At 45.4% G+C, this 21,805-nt stretch overlaps 1 protein-coding gene and 1 long non-coding RNA gene across 5 annotated transcripts in view; one reads left to right on the top strand and one right to left on the bottom strand.

The window, feature by feature from the left end:
- The first annotated feature begins 238 nt into the window (after positions 1 to 238).
- On the top strand, positions 239 to 4,600 carry LOC143443036 (uncharacterized). The gene is made up of 2 exons (XR_013111723.1): positions 239 to 666; positions 750 to 4,600. It is a non-coding gene; the product is annotated as an uncharacterized LOC143443036 (long non-coding RNA).
- The window catches only part of B3gnt2 (UDP-GlcNAc:betaGal beta-1,3-N-acetylglucosaminyltransferase 2), a 24,766-nt gene continuing 7,145 nt past the window's right edge, over positions 4,185 to 21,805 (bottom strand). For 3 of the 4 annotated variants that reach the window (XM_034509245.2, XM_076938031.1, XM_034509243.2), the window contains one exon: positions 4,185 to 6,765. In XM_034509245.2, coding sequence (XP_034365136.1) covers positions 5,563 to 6,756 — 1,194 coding nt within the window. In that variant the 5' untranslated portion in view covers positions 6,757 to 6,765 and the 3' untranslated portion in view covers positions 4,185 to 5,562. Of the gene's footprint in view, positions 6,766 to 15,765; positions 15,892 to 21,805 lie in introns of those variants that run through there. The other variant, XM_076938032.1, reaches the window with a different exon arrangement.

Genomic DNA, 21,805 nt, shown 5'->3' with positions numbered 1-21,805 from the left:
CTCACAGCAAGTGCCAGCACAGCGACCTTGACTTGCTTTCAGTTGCTTTGTCCTCAGGATCATCCCTGTAGCTGAGTTTGTATTCAACTGTAGGGCAGGACTTACAGAAGTCCTTTTCCCACTTCTGGAGATAGGAGCGGTAGCCAGCCTGCCGACAAGCATGACACGCCCCTCCCAACTGGAGAGCCAACTGAGAAGCCAGCAGGCTCCCCAAGGGGCTGCTTTGCATCTTGTTTGTCTTATTCTTGGGTCCAGCAGGTCTCTGTGAGTAAGTTCCCTAACCTCCTAGACAGTATACCAGCACCCCACCCCCTTCATTCCTTCCATGGTGACTCACTTGAAGCTTTTGCAGTGGGATAAATACGGGCATTCCCACCAAATTTAAGCATAATGTACCCTCCAATGCCTGGTGCTCATTTCTTATTTCCCACAAGACAAAAACAAGACCGTGAGGCTGTTGCTATGTGAGCGGCTCACATGCGCCCACATTTGATTACGGTCTTTTTATTTCTGTGTGCCTGGGCTGCTCCATCTCACCAGCCAGGAGGACAGATCCTGCCGCCAGAGAGTCTGAGTGCCGGCCTTAGCAGCAGCTTGGAATGCAGGACTGCAGGAGCCCAGACAAGGCAGGACTTGTGGCTCCTCCCGTGCTGGGTCTCTGTCCAGGTAGGAGGTTTCTCAGCTTCCCCTTTGCTGGTGGTGTGTTCTGCCAGCACAACGCTGCTTTTCAGCTTCCCTTCTCTACCCAGCAGGGTGCAGACATGTTCATTCCCATCTCAGTCCTGTGCCATGTTCTGCAATGTGGAAGAAGGTATTCTGGCCCCAGCTGCCTCGAGCCCTTGGATGACAGAGAGGGAGAGCTACAAAGGATCCACTAAATAAAAAGGAGGCAAGACCTGGGGTTTTCTCTAGGATCTGAGCCTGGCCACGCCCACCCACCCCAGGAAGGAGCTGTTGAATGGACTTGGGTGGCAGTGAATGAACCTGGGGCCTCCTTCCCAGAGTTATCCCCAGTCTGTGGCATAGCTGCATAGATGAGTGGAGGAGGGGACAGGGACAGAGCTCTGCCGCTGGTCCTTTCTGGGCAATTCAGTATCATCACAGGCAACACACAAGCAGGTGGCCAAGTCTGCAAGACAGTCAGAGGTGAGACAGCTCTTCCACTCTAGAGGACAGAAGATGCTGACCCTGACCAAACAGGTGCCAACATGTCAAAAATGACTACAGACTAATCCAAGTGATACAGGCACTAAACTTAGAGAACAACTCCTTGCCTTGATCTGAGGGGACAATAACCGTGGTCCCAAGCTATGCAGAGCGAAGGTACTCAACCCACCCCCATACACGCCCCTGCCTACCAGGTAAGAACACTCTCAAAGTAAGGACCAGGAGAGGTAAACCTATGCTTTTGTGGTAGAACACATGCCTGACATCCATGAGGATCTCCAGGCTTTAAAAAAAAAGCAAGGAGGAAGAGAAGGAAGAGGAGGAGGAAGAGGAAGAGGAAGAAGAGAAAAAAGAGGAGGAGGAAGAGGAAGGAGAAGAGGACAAGGAGGAAGAGGAGGAAGAAGAGAAGGAAGAGGAGGAGGAGAAAGAGGAAGAGGAGGAAGAAAGGAAGAGGAGGAGGAGGAAGAAGAAGAAGAGGAAGAGAAGGAGGAAAAGGAGGAGGTATCTAAGGATAAGGCTGTCTGTCAGCCGGGATTAGGGAATCAACAGCAGAACAAAGATTCCAGCTAATAGATGCTGCATCACCATGCGGAGGTTTCAAGGTGGAGTAGTTGATGCTGTGACCCACTGCAGAGGTCAGGATGACAAGAAGACACACGAGCACTCCAGCTGAGGAAAACAAACCAAGGGTTTGCCTCCCCTCACAGTAAAAAGACCCCTGGCCCCCCAGCGTGGGTCCAAATGTAGATGGCACCACCAGTTTCTCAAAGACTTGGAGTTCTATCAGTGCACAGGTGTAAGGGAGAACATTGGCCGGAAGGCGTAGAGGGGCCTTCCCAGGGACGCTCCTGGTGTGGAGGCAGTGGGGTGATGAAGCAGACCCCTGGGACCACATGCACACAGCTGGGTCATGTTAAAGTTCGGCTTCATTCCTGCTGAGGTTTTCCCTAACCTGAGCAAAGTCTATATGGTGGGTGGGAAGGAAACACAAGCTGCAGAGCATAGAAGGCAGTTCCAACATTTAAGATCAAAACCGTGGGGTTCCACGGCTGAATCTATGAAAGTAAAGGAAGACTCTCACTGGGCATGGTGGCACATGCCTTTAAATCCCAGCACTTCGGAGGCAGAGGTGAGCTGATTTGAGTTCAAGGCTAGCCTAGTCTACAGAATGAGTTCTGTACAAGTCAAGCCAAAGCTGAAACAGAGAAACCGTGTCTTGAAAAACAAAAAAAACCGAAAAGACTGAAGGAGACCCACCCGGCTGTAGCCTTTAAGCATGGAAACTAAACTTGGGGTATGTATCCTTTAATATAAAACGTTTCCTGAGGGGCTGACAGGATCACTCAGTGGGTAAAACTGAGCCAGATTCTGGAAGCTACATAAAGGTAGAAGGGGACAGAGGACTCCATGAAGTTGTCTTCTGGTGTCATGGCACATGTGTGTCCACATACACACCATCTGTGACAAAAAAAAATTTAATACTGGTTATAAATTTTTACACAACTGAGTTCTTCATATAAAATGCCAAGATCACTTAGCATCCTCTCCCATGAAAATAACAGCAGCACAATTTGAGCTAACTATTAAATACTATCAGAGCTAATTTACTTTCAACAGAGTTCATCATAAACAATAGACTCCTGTAGAACATGCAGTCGGAGAACAAGACATCATGTTTTTTTTTTTTTTTTTTTTTTGACAGGAAGTGAACAGGGCAGATTCTCATGTACCCTGAACTAGCATACAACTTCCTATGTACCCAAAGGATGTCCTTGAACTGCTAATATTCCTGTCTCCACCTCTGGAGAGTGCTGGGACACAGGCCTGTGCCACCACACCCCATCCACGTTTACCTTGTCCTAGGGTTTAGTTCCAGGTCTCTGTCATGATGGGCAAACTCTCTACCAAATGATCGACGCCCCAGGTCCTGGAGCGCATTTTCAAAAGGCAAAAATGGGAAAAGAAAATCGTCTACAGCTGAGCATGGTGCCACAACCTTGTAACCTCAGCATCGGAGAAACTGAGGCTGCGGGGGTGAGGGTGGGGGAACAGTTTAAGGCCACCTTAAGCCACAAAGTAAGACCAAATTAAAAAAAAATTGTCCTGGTTCAACCAACATTTTCTTTTGTACTGGATCTGTAGTAAGAGTGGCAGTGTAACCCTGAAGCCTATTTTTTTAAAGTTAGTGTACAGACTTTGTGAAAAAATTAGGCCATCTCTAAAGCGGTCTTAGAAAAAGCCAGCTTTTTTAGGCTTCAGACACAAATCATGAGTGTGCATTCAGCACTTCCTCCAGGGTTCTGAGCAGATCCCCAGTCCCAGTGGGCAGCTGCCTTCACACTTTCCTGGTCACATTCCCTTCCCACTCCACGGCCATTACATGCACTAGAAGCTTCACCTTAAACCACGTTCTCAAACAATTCTGAATACTGTTCATAAAGGATGGTAGCAGACATGGGCGCTCTAGACCAGGGTTACTTGGTCTGTGTCGTGTCATGTCAGTAAAAGGGTTTGGTTGATCTCAGAGAGGCCTTGGAGGAAGGGCATGAAGGTGTATGTTAGTTAACAGGATGAGGAAAAAAAGTGCAAGCCATGTCTGGAAATGCCTGGATCCTTCTTGCAGATGCTTGGGATGCAGGGGCCCAGGTGCTTTCTAGCTGGAGTGCATTTCTTCAGTTCCATCATTACTGTGGAGGTAGAGGGAGGAGAGCTCTAGCAGTTACGGGCCAGCCTGGTCAACATACTGAGCCCCAGGACAGCCAGGACTCCATAGAGACCTCCTCAAAATAAAAACAAAAAATCCGGATGGCACAGGTGTCAGAAAGACACAGACAGCACCTTTTTATGTGTCCGGTGGGAAGTGCTTTTGAGACTAGAGATTCAGTGATGGCTAACACACGGAAACAGACTGTTAAATATAATGATTACTGTAATGGTTTTTGGGAAGGACAGCCCAGGGAGGATGTCATGAAACACAGGGAAACAAGAACCGAAAGATTATCACTTATTCAACATGATGATTAAAAAATACGATCACTTTATTTCCACATTTTCCCCAGTCCCTAGTAGCACAGATGGGAATAAAGCACAAAAATATTTCAAGAAAGCATGTTACAAGATAGAAGGTATAAGCAATATTTTGGCAGAACTTTATTTTCTCTAGCAGGTCATACCCGCGCCACCCCCCCAATCCAAATTCTAAAATTCAAAAATAAGAATTAACTTTATCTAACATGTTACAGCTTAACATTTAAAACATCATGCTAGGGGCTGGATCTGGGAGGAGATGGGGAGGTGAATGCAATCAAAACACACTGTATGAAATTCTCAAAGAACTAATTAAAAATGAGAAAAAAAAAATAAAATATCATGCTCTAGTTAAATATTTCACAAACAACACTGTATACAAATAAAATATTACACAAAATATTTTTTAAGAAAATGTTTTGGTCTTTGATCTGAACAATAAATAAAAACATAGGCACTTCTACACTGAGACAGGGAAGCGTCACTACCCAGAAGAATTTTATCTAAATTATAGTATATGTGATAATATGGCAAGAATAGAATCTTGGAATTTTAAACTGACAAATCACTTACGAAGTTCGAAAGTCACAAATGCTTCCTGGCTCACACTGAACACTCACAGACACATATGGCTGTCAGGCCACTAAGTCTTCAGTTGGCCTTTAGGGAATCACACTCATGATTTTCAAAATACTAAAATTAGGTTAACTACCATGATGCCACCTAGGAAACCAAACACAAGTAAAAGAAAATCTCCTCTGTCCTAACGGCCATAAGCCCTGACAAGATGAACTACGTGCACTGCAGTAACGGTTTCTAGTAACAAGGACAATACTGCTGGGTGACAGGGAAGGTTGACATCAGTCCACTTTCTAGACAACTTTTAAAATCCATCAAAATCTTATGAAAATACATAGAATTCCATTTCACAAAACCACCAGGTTGTGTCCTACAAAATCTTGATAAGCCAAGAGGTTTATACACCTGGCGCTCATATATATATATATATCTCCATCCATCCATCCATCCATCCATCCATCCATCCATCCATCATTAAAGTGGAGACAGGAGTATACCACATACAAGAACAACAGCAAAAAAATCTTCATGGTCAAATTCTGGAGGAGAAAGAAAACAAACTAGAAACTAAGGGCCGACAGCCAGAGAAAGAGTGGTAACCACTCTCCCTGCCATGCTGAGTTATCTTGAGCCTTCCCTCTTCACAAGGCGAGGGATGGACCGAGGGCCTGGAGGCCCAGGAGCTACTTCAGGAAGGGTAACAGCCTCACACAGAACTCGCCTACTGTGAAAGCACACATGGGAACTAGTCAGGCTAGGCCTTTCTGTGAAACGAAGCTCATGTATATTTTAGCATTTTAAATTAGGACTTTGCAACTGAGACCAGATATCAATCATCTCTTGAGGTTTTCTGCTATGTACTAACATCAGATCTATATAGGAACAAATATTTTTCTTATTTTTCTCTTCAATATCAAATGTCCTGAAACCTTTGTGTTTCTCTGGAACAAGGCCCAGTTTCTGAAGGCACATTCCAGTATAAACATCATCGATAGGGTAAAGATGGACCCGGTCAGTTACATTGTACAACCTCAAGGCCAGGGGGCCGGAGTACAGGAACCCGCCGCCCCCCGCATAGGGCGGGTAGACGCCGGTGTAGAAGACTTCCGGGATGTAGTACTTCAGTTTCTTATCCCGATGAGGCCCAGCGTTGTGGATCACGTCACCTATGAACAAGTCTTTGGCTTTGCTCTTGGATAAGCTATTCAAGTAATTAAGGATGTGATGGGTGTTCACAAACACATCGTCATCCCCCTTGAAGACAAACTCTGCGTCTGGACAGGAAGTGCTCACCCACCTGAGGAACAGCACTTCCTTCAGGGACAGGTTGAAGAATGTGTCTCTGTAGTTCCACATGAGGATGTCCTGGTGCTTCTCACTCTCAAACTTGAGCATGTCCGAAAGGTCAGGGTGGCTGTCCTCTGGGGGTGTCCTGCCCAGCAGGAAGACCCTCACTACTGTCTGGTTCCCTACGTTGGTTTCTCGGCCCCACGATTCCCGAATTGCTTGCCTTCTGGCGAAATGTGGAATGAGGGACTTTATCGCCAATAGTAAGAAGGGCTTCTTCACACATTTCTTCGGTTGATCGATAAGCAGCGAGTAATTCCGGCATCTCAGATACAAGAGAAAGTCTTTAAATCTGTCCGGCAGATTGTTAAAATCTGTCAGCGCTGTCATGACCGACGAGTCTGGCTCACAATAGTTCAGGTGACTTATGTTTGGAGATGTGTACAGGTCCCCCGTCTGGTTGGCCACCCTGTTCAGGATGGGATTGTACCACCTGTTCAGCTTCTCCTGCTCCCGGTTCCAGTACGCCCGCGGTGGGCTGGGCAGCTTCCAGAACGTCTCTCTGGGTATTATCACTTCTCCCTTTCCATTCTTTTCTTGGCTACTGTTTTTGGAGACTTCCACAATCAAATAAATGAAGACATTTACCATCATCAGGGCGCCCAGCAACTTTGCTCTTCGACGCCCCACACTCATTTCTCATATCTGGGAAAATGAAGGAAAGCATGTTATTCAACTGTGAATCTGATGCCCATGTACACTTCAGGCTTAGCATGGTGACACATGCCTTTACTTCCAACACTCAAGAGGCAGAGGCAGAGGCAGATTACTCACCCCTTCCAGGCCGGCCAGGACTACACAGTGAGACCCATTCTTTAAAAAAAAAAAAAAGTCTTCCTAAGAATAAATGTTCTAAAATAAGGACTCCAGACTCACCAGCTCTGGTTCAAATTAAATCTCAACTTCTACATCTACAAAGAAGGTTGGTTATACAAAATATGTAATTTTTGTATACAAGGCTTTTCAAATCCTGCCTGGCCATTACAATCACCATGTAAGTGATACTAATGTATTTTAGACACTTGGAGGGCAGAAGCAAACAACACAGAGTAAATAACTTTGTGACTGTTCAACTACTTTGCTTAAAAAGGTACATACAAATCAGAGCTTTGCAAACTAAGTCACCTACAACTCATAATAACCCATTTTTAATTCTGTGATCCAATATGTCCACATGCGTTATAAATTACATGTTACACTATGTACAGTCTCATGTCACTCACTCTAAATTTCTGTCATTTAAAGATGCAGACCTAACCCCAAATTACTTCCTAACCTACCAATGTAAATGAAATGAAAATCGGCAGGTTGTTTTAAGTTCATTGGCTTCCAACAGAGAATCCCAAAGTAAAAAGGGATTTGTTGTGCTGATAACACTGGAAACTACTCTATTTCAGACAGTTCAGTTCATAGAAAGCCAAGGTTACTTGTGTCTCTTATATCTAGTAGTGTATAAAGAGCCTACTCCAGAAAGCTTACAGCTAGGCCCTCCATAACTATAGATACACTGATTGTGTAAATACACAAAAGGGGCTGGAAAGACAGCCCAGCAGTTAAGAGACCTTGCTGTTCTTGCAGAGGACCCAGGATTAGTTCTTAGCACTTACATGTCATAACCTTTTGATTTCCTGACTTTCTGCCTCCACATCCCAAGGACCAAGATTACAGGGATGTGCCACCATACCTACCTCAGTCCTTCCAAAAGACACTTTTCAAAAGTAAATGGTTTCCATTATTTGTTAGAACTTCTTTTGTTTTTATTTTATGTGTATGAGTGAGTGTTTACCTGCACATATTCATGTGTGCCACACACATGCCTGGGTTTATGGAGGCCAGAAGATGGCAGAAGATTCCCCTGGACCCGGAGTTACAGATAGTTATGACCTGCCCTGTGGGTGCTGGGAACCACCTGGTCCTCTGCAAACACTCTTACTCACTGAGTCATCTCTCCAGGCCCTCTCAAAAGTGTTCTCTTTACATTGGCAGTTCTACTGCTAAAATGAGGCCTTCGTGGGGCTGAGGATGAAGCACTTGCTATGCAAGCAGAGGACCTCAGTGGGAACATCTACAAGCCACACAGAGCTGCACAGCATGCCTGCAATCCCTGTGCTTCAACAGGAAGCCAGGTGCTGGGTTCAACAACACAAAAGAGACCCCTATATCACACAAGTTAGAAGATGAACACTGGCACTATTAGTTAATCTCGTCTTCTACATGTGTGCTGTAGCAGCCATGTGTCCATATGTGTGTGTGTGAGCGGGCGCGCGCGCGCACGCACACACACACACACACACACACGTACACACACACACACACACACGTACACTTCCCTCAGAACTACTAGTCTTTTGGTTGTGAGCTCTTTCCCCTCTGCAAGACGTAACAAGAAAAAGTACAGGAATAAACAGAAAAAACGATCATGAGGCATCTGGAAGGGTGCGCAGGAAAAATCCAGTACACACTGTGATTACAGGCAAAAGCTCAATACGATATATGAAATATGCTAGACATATTTCATCCAGTAAAAGAATCAAGATACCAGTAAATAAAAGATAACGGTTTACAGAACAAAACAGAAGCACACACACTTCTTTAGCATAGCAGGCTGGGAAATTCTAGTGCTAAGTCTCCTAAGATGCAGTGTAAACAGTAGGAAAAATCACTGCAGGTAAACCAATTAATTGCACAGCAGGGCTGTGGAGTCAGGGATTATTGGAATCCAGTTTGATCCATGTGACATTTCTCATGAGTCTACCAATCCTTTTTCAAAATCATCTAACTAATTAATTACATAGGAGTGTTTGCCCAAAATATATGTCACTGCATATATTGCAGAAGCCAGTGGAAGCTGTAAGATCTTCTGAAACAGCAATTAGGATTGTTGTTGCTAGCTACCACATGCGTCTTCTGGAAGAACAACCAATGTGTGTAACCACTGGCCGCCTCCCCAGTCCCACTAATCCGGAGATGTGAATGCACTTGAAGCTGTCTGAGGAAGTGCCCTCCCAAATGCACTTGCTCCAGAGGTCCAATGTACAGAGCATCTTCCTGGACTGTTGTTACTCACCTCAACCCCCAGCCAAGATCACAAGATGCCGCCTCATGAGTACAAATACTGGGACGGAGGCTAAGTTTTACCTAAAAGTCAGGCGTGAACTGCATCCTGTAAAGTGTCTGTCCTTAGCTGAGTGGCGGTGGTAGCAGCAAACACGGTTAATCCCAGCACCCAGAGGCAGGAGTTCCAAGGTGACATAGGTGGGGCGGGAGGGAATATGTCTGAAAAGTGTCCATCCCTGCTGGCCATTCTCACCCAGGTACCTGTGAGGTTTTAGGTGTTGGCTCAAGAATAAAAAGGTTAGAGGCCTAGAGCCTTCACGGAAAGGGAAACAAGAGAGGAGAAAAGCTCCTTTCAGGTCCCTTCAGGAAGCCTTTCTGGACAGACCTTAAGTCTCCAAAGGCTTGGAGGAACCCTTTCCACTAATTGTAAATGGGAATTCTTCTTCACTTAACTGAGGAGAGAGTCTCAAATGCACATCCCCAGAGTTAGAGATCATCTTTCACTGTGACCTAGACACTGACTCTTGTATGGGGACTCTGCTTTTAGACTCTGACAGCAAGAGAAGTTCACAGAACGGGAGATATAAGGCAAAGACCCCATTTAAAAAAAAAAAAAGAAAGAAAGAAACTGTGGAAAAAGCTCTAAGTAGTTAAGTAATTCCCACTGTAGACATAAAGCCCATTTTGTGGTTTTTGGTGACACCCCCCCCCCCAGGAGTTACATTGCTTAAAAGGAATTTAAGAAACACTAGCACCAAAGTTGGAGAAATTGCATTACCTGACATTTTGAGGCCCTGAATTAAAGCAAAAAGTCCTACATGCAAACACGAAAATCTTAACTTTTTTCATTTCTTCCAACAGGGATGGACACTTTCAAGGTCCTCCCCATCCCAATCACACACACACACACACACACACACACACACACACACACATTTCTCTGTGTGGTCTTGGAACTCTCTGTAGACCAGGCTGGCCTTGAACTCAGAGATGCACTTGCCTCTGCCCCTGAGTGCTGGGATTTAAGGTGTGCACCACCACTCAGCTAAGGACAGACAGTTTTCAAACCTCCACAACACTAAAGTTGACTTTAACAAAACAAAAAACCTCCAAAAAACAAAAACAAACAAACAAACAAAAACTTCCCTTTTTATTTTGTAGCTAAAATATCTGGAAAGTCGAAGCTGGGGCAAGAAAGAGATTACGAAACTAACAGCTGTGCTTGAGTTTTGTGAGGACAACGTACTAATGGCTCCTGAGCAGTAACACGAGCTGTAACAAAGGCTGGGCCCCGCTGCCATCCTTATCTGGAGACATCGCGGATCCCCTAAACTCGGCTCCCACCCCAAAGCCTCCATCAGCTTCCCGTGGCTCTGTCCGCATCCCACTCACAATGCCCATGCCTAGCCCCAAGTGCCATGTCACATTTTAGAGAGGCTCTCAGACAAAGAAGAAAAGCATGAATACATCTGTTGGCACCTGGAGTTGGCAATCCTCCCACCGTATTCTAAATGTTCCTCCCTTTGTTGGCCACATAGACACTAAGCACAGGAAGTGACTGGACCTGCCCAAGAACATGCAGCTGCCAAATGGCTGAACTGGGACTTTATGCAAATGAGTGCAACCATGAGGGACGAGACTAAGGAACACTAGTCTTATGTTCAGTGGTTATTTTATTTAAAATAATTATTAAATTTTTATATTTAAGCCGGGCGGTGGTGGCGCATGCCTTTAATCCCAGCACTTGGGAGGCAGAGGCAGGCGGATTTCTGAGTTCGAGGCCAGCCTGGTCTACAGATTGAGTTCCAGGACAGCCAAAGGCTATACAGAGAAACCCTGTCTCGAAAAACCAAAAAAATAATTAATAAATAAATAAATAAATAAGTAAATTTTTATATTTATACATTTCAACCCACAAAGTACCATAAATTAAAAGTCAGATGCAAAAAGCAGGCAAGATTAGTAACATTTATTGAATTACTCAGACAAAATGTCTCTTATGCTGACACCTCATAAATGAGGAAAGTGTCAGCTGGAACAGACTGCCCTGGAATCACACCATGAGGCCAGAAGCCACCCTCAGCTTTCTGTGTCCTTCACAGAGCCAGTTGCTGGGAGTCACAGTTTCTTTTTCTTGACTTCGATTCTTAGTTTCTTTTCCCCACACACAAAACATGGCTGTCAAAAGTCGCCAAGACTTTCCTGTTGCACTAACCAGCAGTTGTGTAATCCTAGCCTACAGTCTACGTACTCACAGAAGACCATCATGCTACCACACCCAGTCAGTTTAACTGTAACCAAGAGCAAAGAAGGCACTGCAGCTGCCCAGGCCACCCAGACTCTTTCCTCTAAGGCTCCAGAACACCGGACAGTTGCAGTGTCTCATTGATGGGACACTGGCAGCTATGGAAGTGCACGCTGCTAAGAGGTTCCTCCCAGTTCTGAAAGATAGATATGCAGACATGTAAGCAAGTTACTGGCCGGCAGACTCCTGAATGTGAACAGGCAGCCATCATAACCTGTTTTCACTGAGCCATGACCACCCCACCCCACCTTTCAAGGATCTCAGGCAAAGTAGGTAGATACCCAACAATAGCTAACCAGGATCAGCACCAGCAACAAATCCAAGTCAAGCCTAAAGCCAGTAACAAATGCCCTGCATTTCCCCCAGTGCCAAGGCGCTAGGAGGCTTGGACCTTATGTCCTCCAAAGGCCTGGTGTCCCACCCCCCCCCACCCCCCGCCATTCCCAAGTGATAGTGGGACCTGTAGGAGCTATGTCCTAGTGGAAGAAAGTTAGTAAAATGGGGCCCAATCTATTCCTTTCTTCAATTCACTTCTTGTCCTTAGGTGACGGGGTCCCTCAGCTGTATGCTCCTACCATGATGTATGCTACTAGACCACCACAGACCCAAATGCAATGTGACGAAGTGACCACGGTCAACATCATGGGCCAAATAAACGTGTCCCCCTTTAAGTCTACTTAGCGCAGGCATTTTGTCACAGCGGCAGAAATCTTGCCAACACACGTTAGGAGTAAAAGAAAGGCAGGACCTTTCTAATAAAATAAAAGTGACCAGCCCAGTCAAGCAAGGACGAGGCTAGAATCAAGCTTATGGCTATACACAGGAGAATGGAGCCTGGCTCACTGCTGTTCAAATCCAACCAATCTCAGAAAGAATAGGAGAGAGAAGCAAGCCCAAGCTGGATACTTTATCACTGTACATTCCTGGGCCCTGCTGCTCAGGGAGCCTGGCTTCCCTAACACTGGCATCTCCCAAGCTCCAATCTGTGGCCTGATCCTTGCCAGCCTTTCCTGGGTCCTGCTCAAACAAACAGCAGCAGACACAATTTGCAGCTAAGTGGTTCTGTGGAGAGAACAGCTTCCAACAAAATGGCAGATGACAGGTTACCAGGGAGGCGATCAGCGGGACCAGAAGGCCTGGGCCATTCCTAGAGTTCTGCCCTAATCAGTACAAGAGGTCATTGCCAGAGTGAGGCAGGGGAACCCCAGGAGTCCCCATAGCATCAGATTAGGAAAGCATGTCTGCCAGAGTTTTTCTGTTGAGTCTAAGAAATTACTAGTTACTAGTTTTCACCCCTCCATGACCAAAACTAAAAAGAAAAAGTATTTCCAAATAGTCTATTCAGCCACATGTCCCCACAGGCAAAAGTACAGATCACAGTGTCTGACAGGACACATTCTGATCTTTACCTATTACTCCTCCTCTAGAACCCACTATGGCTCTTTTTCTCAAGTGGAATTGTCATTTAAATACAATTAACCACAGGGCTAGGCCAGAGTTCATCTCATGGCAGAGCACCTGCCCAGCATGCAAAAGGCCCTGAATTTCATCTTAGGTACCACAAACAAAATGAAAAAAATAAATCTATCTCTGTATTTATTTATCCTTCAAGTAAATACATGCAGATCATTCAGAAAGAGAAGAGAAAAATAAGCAACAAAGACCGCCGTGCCCTGTCTTTAATATAGCTGGAAACAATGGCACAGTCCTCAGTGGAAAGGTTATGTAACTTAAAAACAGGACTAGTGCCAGGTAGACATGGCCCACACCTTTGATCCCAGCACTTGAGAGGCAAAGGCAAGCAGATCTCTAAGCTCAAGGCCAGCCTGATCTACGGAGATAGTTCCAGGACAGCCAGGACTCCACAGAGAAACTTTGTCTCAAAAAAGAAAGAAAAAAAAGAAAAAAAAAAAAAAAAAAAAAGCAAGTAAAAACCCAGGGCTAGCAGATAAGACAGCCTAGACCCATTGTTCAGGCTGAAAGCCAGTCTGACATCTTCCAACATCTTCCATCGGATAATCAGAGCTAAACTACTATTAACCTGACCTCTCCAAGCCTGCGTAAAATGTAAAAGTGTAAAATGGCCTGATAACAATCTACAGACCAGCTCCTTGTTTTCAAATACCACATCGTTCAACAGCTCTCCTCTGGGGCTCCTGCTTCTGGCACCAAATACTAAATACGGCACATTTCTCCAGTTTTGTTCTTCACTGACTAAGACATTTTCATCCACCCACTGAACCTCCAAAAGGAGGACACATGGACTAATAACACTTGTAACTCTTGAACCCCTGAGCAGTTTCAGAATGTCTCACAGACTCGGCTTTCTCTGGTCCTGGGCATGGGGGAAACCCCAGAATTTCCTCTTTGCTTCTTTTTCACTGCTCACTACAACGCCCGACTCCCACGCTGATCAGTCCCCTGCACACACAGCTCCCAAAGGCAGGCATCACTGACATGCATCCTCACATGACATCTTCCCCACTCCTGGAGCTGGAGCTCAGGGCCCCCATCTAACACCAGCTCGCCCTCATATCCTGTCAGGGTGGCCTACGCACAGGCATCTGCTCTAGGTAACACGCCTCAGTGTCACCACTCAGTGACAAAGTCACTGAAAGCAGTGAATATAAAGTAGAAACCAGACCAATAAATACACATAACCTTTTTCTGAAAAGATATTGAGAAAGTCACTTACACGTATGCGGGCTGGTAAATTACACAAAAGAATTTATGTTTCAAAAGTCTGCCTCACTCTGTTATGTCCTGAGGGGGAACAGGGAGCAAAGATTCTCTGGAGTTCGAGGACCTGAGCTTCGGAAACAGAGGTCAGTATCCGTCTTGAGAGGAAATCAACGGAAACATCACAATGTTCTTGGAGTCAGTGCAGCTCAGGACACAGCCTAGCTGGCTATTTCACTACACAGCCAGGCCCACAGGGCCCAGGTATATGCACGTGTAGGCTGAGGGCTGGGTGCAAACCACCGTCTCAGCCTCATAGCTTCACCATGCTGCCAGAGTGAGAACACAGCACTGCCCGGTACAGGGAAAGCTTGTCCTGGTGTCAAGGAGCATGAGAAAAGCAAACCATACTCTAGAAACAGGACCACACGGTCACCATTCGTAGACAAGAGCTCAAGAAAGAAATTCTCTTTATCCTACCAGCAGAACAGGAACCATCAACTTACAAAGCGAGTAAAAGGAAACAGCTAACGGCCCAGATTCATTTTCAGAGGTCAGACAGCAGCAGGTGCATCTGCAGCAGAGGCCATAAGTAACCAATGAACCAGTGCAAGCTGACAGTCTCTGTGCCATCAACCCAAAGTCACCTCTAACCATAATATTGTCCCTTTAACCTGGAGTTAAGGGGAGAGGCCACCAAACAAGAGCCTTCAGTGAAATTAGCAGAGGCAATAAATGGCACAGCTTTAACTGACAGCAGGGACCGAGACAGGACCTGAGGGGGTGGTATAGCAGGGCTAATTTTAGAAGTATGGCAAGTGGCAGGGTGCACAAGAATTGGGGTGGGAACGCAAAGCAACTGCAGACAGATGGGCTCTGGAGCCACCAGGACGGAACGGGTAGGGGCTGGTAGACCCAGGGGTTCTCCTAGTTAGCAACCAGCCGCTGGTGGCTAATCTGACTGTGCTGGGCAGCCAGACAGATGGCATGTTTTCTTTCACACCTCTGCTTAAAAGTGAAAATAGATCGGCTGCATCACAGACAAAGAGGAAATAAAAGAAAAGGAAGGGCTCCAACGTGAATGTCCACAGTGAATATAAACGCAGTTGGCATGCAGGTACAGTTACAATGTAACACTTGTTGCTCCTGCTTAAAGCATTCCCTACATCACTATCTCTGCCTAGCTCTTACCGCAGTAAGGCAGAGACACTTGGTTTCTAACATTTTCTCCTGTAACATTAGCTGAAAGTGTATATAAAATAAACAGATAAAGACAATCATTTCTTTATTTAAAAAAAAAAATGCAGTTGGCTTTGAGGTTCACTGAGGCATTTCTTCTGAAAGCACAGGTGGTTTGCCTCTGCCAGGCTCTGCACATATGTGACTACACAGGACTGTTTTGTTTCCCCTTCTGTCGCCCCTCTAACTGAAAACCTGACAGTGTGCCACCTAACTTTCCCCACCACCTGAATATTTCAGGAAAATGGCAAAGAGGACACACACGTTCGAAGTCATTTAGCACGGTACTATGACCTCACCCACCAGAGGGAGGTCAGACTGACCTCTGCCACTGTATACCTAGGAATACAAAGTCATCCACTGACCTTGGACACTGTCCTTCACTCCACCAGGAAAGAACATGTCTTGGTTTTCTCATTTACCATCTTCTCGTGGGCTTCTTTTCTGAGTTTCCTACTCTGTCCTTTGCCCAGTATTCTGTCCAGACATTCTCACGTCACCTTTCACAACCAGCTCCCCAGTGTGAAGCAATTAGTCTGTGGAGAGCTAATCCCAGTAGGGTTGAGCTTTGACCTTTGAACTCGACTCAGAGTCTGTGCTCCTGTGTGGTCTACCACCATCAACATCAAAGAAGACAAAAATACCTCTAATGAAGAGGAGTCTTTAAATCACAGCATTTGTTGATACTTGAAGGGGCATAAACAATTCTCAAAAAAAAACCAAGGACTGAGACTTTTATAAAACAACAACAACAAAAAAAATCAAATTGAGAAAGAAATAACATATAGCAAATGGTCAACAAGATACCAGTCTCTGCACTGAAACAACGCTGGTCTGGTAACAGGCATCATTCGGCCATGGTTGGAATCCCCTGGAGGTGTTTTAGGACTCATGAGTTTACCCTTGATTAGTTACTTATTCTCACTGCAGAATGAAAGATTGGCAAAGGCTGAAACTAGCCCTGCCACAAACATGTTCATGCAAACCTGTTGGAACTTTTAGCCCTCAGCTCCCTCCACCAGCAGAGCCTGACAGAAGGAAACCAGAACCACAACCCAGGCTCTCCTGACCTGGGACCAACCCGTGTAAGACAGAAAAGGCAATCAGAAGCAGCACCAGGTACAACTGCACTCAACTGTTTGCCCAACAACACACGCACGCATTCCTATAGGACTGCAGCCCAACTGCAGAAAGAAACAGATTTCTAGTCCAGGCAACCATATAGTTTTCCTCATAGATCACCACATTTACAGAGTAAGACCCAAGTCCCCAGAGGCAAGGGCCTCACATGTCACTGTCAACCTGCAGGGAGAGTTATCATTGATGACAAAGTCTTTTTCCACAGTCTATTAATTCTAGTTCACTAACAAAGTAAACCCAAAATATCCATGGAGTTGAACCTCTCGTTCCCCTCACCAGTGCACTTTGAGATGGCTTGATTACTTTTTTTCTTTGGCATCTCCTGCACATTTATCTGACTTATCACTCTAACAACATGTCTGACAGAACAACAGAACTCTTATCTCTAATCAGTCTGCCACTCCACAGACAACAAAGCTGAGGAGACATATCAACAAAGCATATCAGGCTCCAGGGTAGGAAACCATGGGACATAAAAGGAAAACTTTTCTGTGGCTTTTCAGACTTCGTCTTCAACCAGGTGGGTTTGAATTACTACACAGGGGCAATGACCTTGAGATCCTGGTCCTCATGACTTACACCTCCCAAGTGTGCTGAGGTAGCGAGCAGGTGCAGCCAGCCACTCACCACTTTAAGGGAAGCTTACTCTTTCTGATCAAGTCTCTAATACTGCTTGAGACAATCATTCGTGGATAGTTTCATACATACGCCACGATTCCCCCTCTAGTCCTTTTACAGTGAGTTTTGTCAAAAGACTTTTCTCCTTAATACCTCACTTGCTATTACTAGGACATTACCCAGTACCATCCTCAAGACAGTGATACCTGAAAATATCTCTCAGGAAACAGTCACAATTAAATAGGTCTATAAACAAACGCAGACCCAAGGGATGGGGAAAGAGAGGAAGAAGGCAATTAAAAATTAATAAAAGTGCACAAGCAGAGATTACAGTACTGGACTAGAAACAGAATCCCATTATATAAAGTGTGTAATTGCTTCTAGAAATAAGCAGGCCACTGATCTTGGCTTGGTAATCTTGGCATAGAGGTGGGCTGGGGGCTGGGTACCCATTTCTATAGACTCATACACTATAAAAGCCAGTAAAAGCAGTTAGGGGACAAACTTTCAGTAACTATTAGAATGATCATGATCACTGGGTGCCCCAAGGGCTCAGATGTCCTCGTCTAACCACTAGGGGCAAATGTACATGTACATACATACACACACACACACACACACACTGAAATAAAAGTAAATCTAACAATTTTCAGTTACGGATAGAGAGATGGCTCAGTGGTTAAGAACACTAGCTGTTCTTCTAAGAACCCAAGTTCAGTTCACAACCACTCCTAAGAGGCTTACCTAACCTGTATGTAACTCCAGACCCAGGTCTTCTGGCCTCAACCGGCACACATATATGTGGCATGCACACACACACACACACACACACACACATTAAATAAAAAATGCAAAAATAAAAATTTTAAATCACCTATGTAAAGCTAGGCCTGGTTTCACAGTCCTGTAATTTCATCACTTGGGGAGTCAGGAGAATCACAAGTATGTATGAAGACATCTGGGTTACCCAACAAGACTGCCTTAAAACAAACACACAAACAACACGAACCTAAGCTATTCTCAGCACGTACTTTATGGGCAAACTCTGTCTTTCTTAATTCTAACCAACTGCATTTGGCAATGCCTATGCTCTGTGAAATATAGTTTGAGAGCATCTCAAACATTGTGTTTATTTTAAGTAACCTAATAAATTGCTTTGGGAAGTTTCAGCTTCTCTGCTGTTAGGACAAAGGCTTCCAAGTAACACATTTTCCCAAAAGAGAACACATCCTTGGTTACTGTGAAGAAGACACCAAGGGAAATAAGAGACCACAGCCTGAGCCTTCAGGACTCCTAGACTTACTGTATTACAGTCTCTTAGAGGACAGCTACCTGACTCTTCTACAGACAGGCTCGAGAACTGGGGATGTGGCTTAGCTAGATCTGCCAGACTGCTTAGACTGCCAGAAGCCCTGGATCTGATCCTTAGCACCACACAAACTGGGTGTGTTCGCACATGCCTATGGTCCCATTAGGAGTAGAAACTGGAAGAACAGTTCTTCACCACACAATAGATCCAAGTCAGACATGGGTCAAGCAAAACCCTAGGCATGGAAACCACAGCAGAGACTGGCGGTCCAGCACAGCATCAGAGCCCTTGCCTAGCACACCCAGAACTTGGGCTCTATTCTTAGCAAGGCGAAACAAAGATTAACGGAACTCATCGCTTGGTGTGTAAATTTTAGCCTAGGTTTTCTTTAAGTAAAAAAACTGTAAATAATAAATCGCACTCTTAAGTCCTCACTGTGCTCCTCTCCCAGCTATAGGTATAACCAAGGACCCACAGAATTTATAAGCCGGGAAAATAGTTACTAAGTCTCCTTCCTCACTTTAGGGAGGAACTGGCTCCTAAGGCCAGAAACTTGGCTGAGGTTCTGACTTCTGAGAGAAGCAGGAGGCAGTGAGAACTAGAACCCCAAACATTCTCTGCCCTCTGCCCTTATACAGAGCAGTATGGAGCAGCAGCATGGGGGGGTAGGGGGGGAGACACCCATTCCCATCAAGCACTCTCAGGGACTTGAGCCCCCACCCATCCAGGAGTGCTACTCTCAATGTCTTTGATGGTCTCTTGCTTCTTAGTTCAACCCCCATCCCCGAAGGACCAGGCTCAGTCCCTGCTCTTCCCCGCTCTTCTCTGTGGGTACAGTACAATCACCTCCTGGTTCTTAGCACCCCACATAGAGGAGTCCATCCCTCTGAAAGAGAAGATCTAGTCCCTGAATGTACATTTCGTCCCAGGCCTGTTTCCCAAACAGAATGGCTCCAGGAAAGCTGGGACTGGCTCTGAGCCCAGAGAGGCAGCCTGTACACTGCATACCTCAGGAGCCCTAGAAGATGGATGTTCCCTTCGCACTCCACCAGTAGAAGCCAGGCAGCATTCTTCCCATGCATGCAGACGCCTCTGCTCTATGGTAAGGGACCATCCATCCTCCTCCCAGAAGAGTATTCCTAGCACATGTGGCCCTGGGGTGACACAAACAAGCCACCCTTCCCCTCAGGCCTCCTCTCCAATTCCTCTCTACCTTCCTGGATGTTGCTTAGACTTCAACTTACTGAGAGGTATCTGTAGACTGTCTTGGCTACAATTTTTAAATATTTGCACATGGATTTAAAACACATTTATCTTCAAAATAAGGACATTTTGGCCTTTCGTCCAAATGTCCTGTTAAACGTGAGGTGGAGAAATCATTCAGTCATCCAACCAAGACTACTAATAGATACATATTTAAAGAGATGAAACAGTAATGTATCTTTCTCTAGCTACTTGCCAAAAAAAATTAGTGTTCATTCAATATATGGGCACACCCACCGAGGAACTGACTGGAAACCCAGCCTCTTTGAATAAGTAATTCCCATCACCTCAGTACTAAATCCCAGCATGTACTACTACTATAGGAACCAGGGCTGCAGCAATCCACCCTCTAGGGCAGAAGGGGTTTATCTGCCTCACCCTATCCGAGCACTTCCCTCTCCCCTCTGCTTAGAGCCTGCTGCAGACAGGATATGGGCAGGGTGGGGTGAGAACAGGATTGCCTGAGGAAATTGAAAATTTCCATTACAGAGTTTTTTTTTTTTTCTTTTTAATAGAAGACCCAAAAGAACCTTGAGAACAAAAACTCAAAAGAAAACATTCAGTTAAAAATAGGAGTATATTTTTAGTTAAAAATAAGAGATATTTTAAGTTCATTTGAAGAGAGGTAATTCCTTATGTGGCAAAGAATAGTAAAATGGGTGCCTCTCATTTAAACAAACAAAGCAAACAAGATACAACTGGTGACTATCAAAGCCTCAGAAAGATGCCTCTGAAAGATGGCTTGGCACCCAGCTTGTCCTACAGAGCCTGGTGCACTAACACAGTGCAGGGCTAGAGTCATAGTGTATCTTTTAACTTGTGTCACTTTTATTGCATCATTTTCTATTGTTTTGTTTTTTTCTAAATATTTCTCATCTTTGGTTGAATTCTCCACTACAGAGCTCCAAGATTAAGAGGGCAGCATCTGTTTATAAACTCACTTTGATCTTTTTTTGTGTTAGACAAGTAATTCAAATAATTTGATTTTTAAATGTCACTGGGCTTCCCTTGACAATCTAAGGCCAGACATAAAGGGTTCATTTAAGGACAGAGGCACTCGAAAGTCGGGGATGGACGGAGAGACAGACACACACACACAGTGGTAATTCATTTCAAAGAGCAATTTCTTAAAACCCTGAACATGAACTCTAAGTGTGGAGATCATGGGTCACAGAATCTTGCTAGAACTTTCATAAAACAGACTTGGAGCACTCACATGACCCGTGTGTGTGTGTGTGTGTGTGTGTGTGTGTGTGTGTGTGTGTGTGTGTCCCCAGGGAGCCTGAAGACAAAGTCTCAGTAGACCAGGCTGGACTAAAACTCAGAGATCCTTCTGCCTCTGCTTCCCAGTGCTGAGATTAAAGTTGTGCTCACCAGCCAGCCCTAAGATTTTATTTTGTTGGCTTTTTCCCCACAGAGGGGCAGGAAACACTGCCCTTAACCAGTTGCCATAGTTACCAAGATGCTTGTCATCAGCCCCAGAGTCAAAAACCACCTTCAATAAAATCTCTACTGGCCTGGTTGGTCATGCTAGTAACCGCAGAGACACTGCCCTAGAGTCCCACTCCAGTAACAGCAGACACTGCCCCATCTGGGTCTGGGTCAAACAGCGGTCTCACTTTCTGCCCTCTCTGGCAGTCACAGACATGCTCTCCTTGCCAGTGCTCCTAGCCCTATGTTGACCTTCCCAACCAACCCACTTCCCAGCTAGACTGTCATAGTTCTGGTATTCTACTCACTCACAGGCCCAACACAGCTTGCCATGATCTCAGTACCCGCCCCTCCGCCCCTCCACCCCCTCCCACACCTCTCACTCCCACCTCCTCTTTCTCCTGACTTTGGCAGCTTTGGATCCTAGCCAGAGTCCTCAAAATGGGGACAAATGGCAGTCCCTTAGATAGAGCTGGGCCAAGTCTGCTGTTGGGCTTTCCCTTAGCAGACACTCTGGTCCCTGGGTCCTTCTTAGACACCACCCCAACCTCTACCCAATCAGACCTGCCTGGAGTTTACCCTTCTCCAACATCTTCCTTTATGTTTCCAAATGCCACCCCCTCACCGAGTCGGGTTGTTTTTTT

Source organism: Arvicanthis niloticus, chromosome 7, assembly GCF_011762505.2.
Source record: "Arvicanthis niloticus isolate mArvNil1 chromosome 7, mArvNil1.pat.X, whole genome shotgun sequence".
Lineage (NCBI taxonomy): Eukaryota > Metazoa > Chordata > Mammalia > Rodentia > Muridae > Arvicanthis > Arvicanthis niloticus.
This window is presented reverse-complemented; position numbering and strand designations above follow the sequence as displayed.